This window comes from Anomaloglossus baeobatrachus, chromosome 6, assembly GCF_048569485.1.
Source record: "Anomaloglossus baeobatrachus isolate aAnoBae1 chromosome 6, aAnoBae1.hap1, whole genome shotgun sequence".
Classification (NCBI taxonomy): domain Eukaryota; kingdom Metazoa; phylum Chordata; class Amphibia; order Anura; family Aromobatidae; genus Anomaloglossus; species Anomaloglossus baeobatrachus.
The window spans coordinates 12,483,411-12,484,497 of record NC_134358.1 but is presented as its reverse complement, the minus strand read 5'-3'; the positions used below and the strand labels follow the sequence as shown (position 1 = coordinate 12,484,497).

At 64.8% G+C, this 1,087-nt stretch overlaps 1 protein-coding gene across 2 annotated transcripts in view; it reads left to right on the top strand.

Annotated features, from left to right (window-relative positions):
- Nucleotides 1–201: 201 nt before the first annotated feature.
- Nucleotides 202–1,087, top strand: part of NRBP2 (nuclear receptor binding protein 2) — an 80,634-nt gene continuing 79,748 nt past the window's right edge. The window contains exon 1 of one of the 2 annotated variants that reach the window (XM_075352735.1): nt 202–406. In XM_075352735.1, the coding sequence (XP_075208850.1) occupies nt 374–406 (33 nt within the window). In that variant the 5' untranslated portion in view covers nt 202–373. The remainder of the gene's footprint in view (nt 407–1,087) is intronic. The other variant, XM_075352734.1, reaches the window with a different exon arrangement.

Below are 1,087 nucleotides of genomic sequence, written 5' to 3'. Positions count from 1 at the left end.
AACGGGGGAGGAGCGGAAGGGGGCGGAGCGAGATTACGGCGGGGGCGGGAGGACGGCGGGGGAGGAGCGGGAGGACGGAGGGGGCGGGGTGGGAGGACGGGGGCGGAGCGAGATTATGGCGGGGCGGGGCGGGTGTTTCTTTCCTCCCGGGACTGTGGGAGGTGACTGGAGTTGCAGTGCGGGGCTCGCTCCAGCAGAGGGCGCCGCAGCTCCGTTCTCCGGAAACAGCTGCCTCCCCGGTGCTGCCGGATCCTGGGAGAGACAGCGGAGCCGTGCAGCAGCCGCTCGGGGGTCTCGTACAAGCAGCGATTCGGGGGTCTCTGCAGCTCAGCTCCTGGACCCCGGCGCTTGTCGCCCGCACCTGGCCGCCGGGATGGCGCTGCACATGGCCTCGGCACAGGCGGAGGTAAGCAGCTGTGGGGTGCGCGGCTCACACTGACACTGCAGCTGGGAGCCCCGACCCCGACCATCACAACTGTCCTAATTAACCCTCTTCATTCCGCCTCCTGCTGTCACAGCTGTTGCGCCTGATGGGGAAAGGGTTAACTCCTACACAGCCAGATCCTCCCGGTGCAGCTCCCTCCCCGGAATGTGATGGGTTAATGCCGGACTAGTCCCAGGGAAGGAGATAAGCGGCGCCCGGAGTGTGAGCAGAGCTGTCAGTGAGCGGTGGGGTGCGCAGGTCCTGAGTGACACATTCCAGTCTGTGGGGCACAGCAGCAGGGCCGAGCCGTGTGTGGCCCCCTGCAGTCCAATAGATCGGGCCCGGATAGAAGTGGCTATGGTGGTGTAGGTGACCCCCCCCCCTTCTTTACCCTTTGGGCCCCTCTCCCCTGGTTCACGGTACCCTTTTCCCCTTCCCCCCTATTATCTCTTGGGCTGCCCCTTTTACCCCTAGGGCCTTCCTTTCCCCTGGGTCCATGCCCCCCTTTACCCTTTGGGGCCCCCTTTTCACCTTTCTCCCCCCTTTAACCATTGGGCCTTCCATTTTCCCTTGGGCCCCCTATCCCCTTGTTCCCCATTTTTGTTCTTAGTCCCCCCTTTTCCTCTTGGGCCCCCTTTTCAACTCCCCCACCCCCCCCCCCTC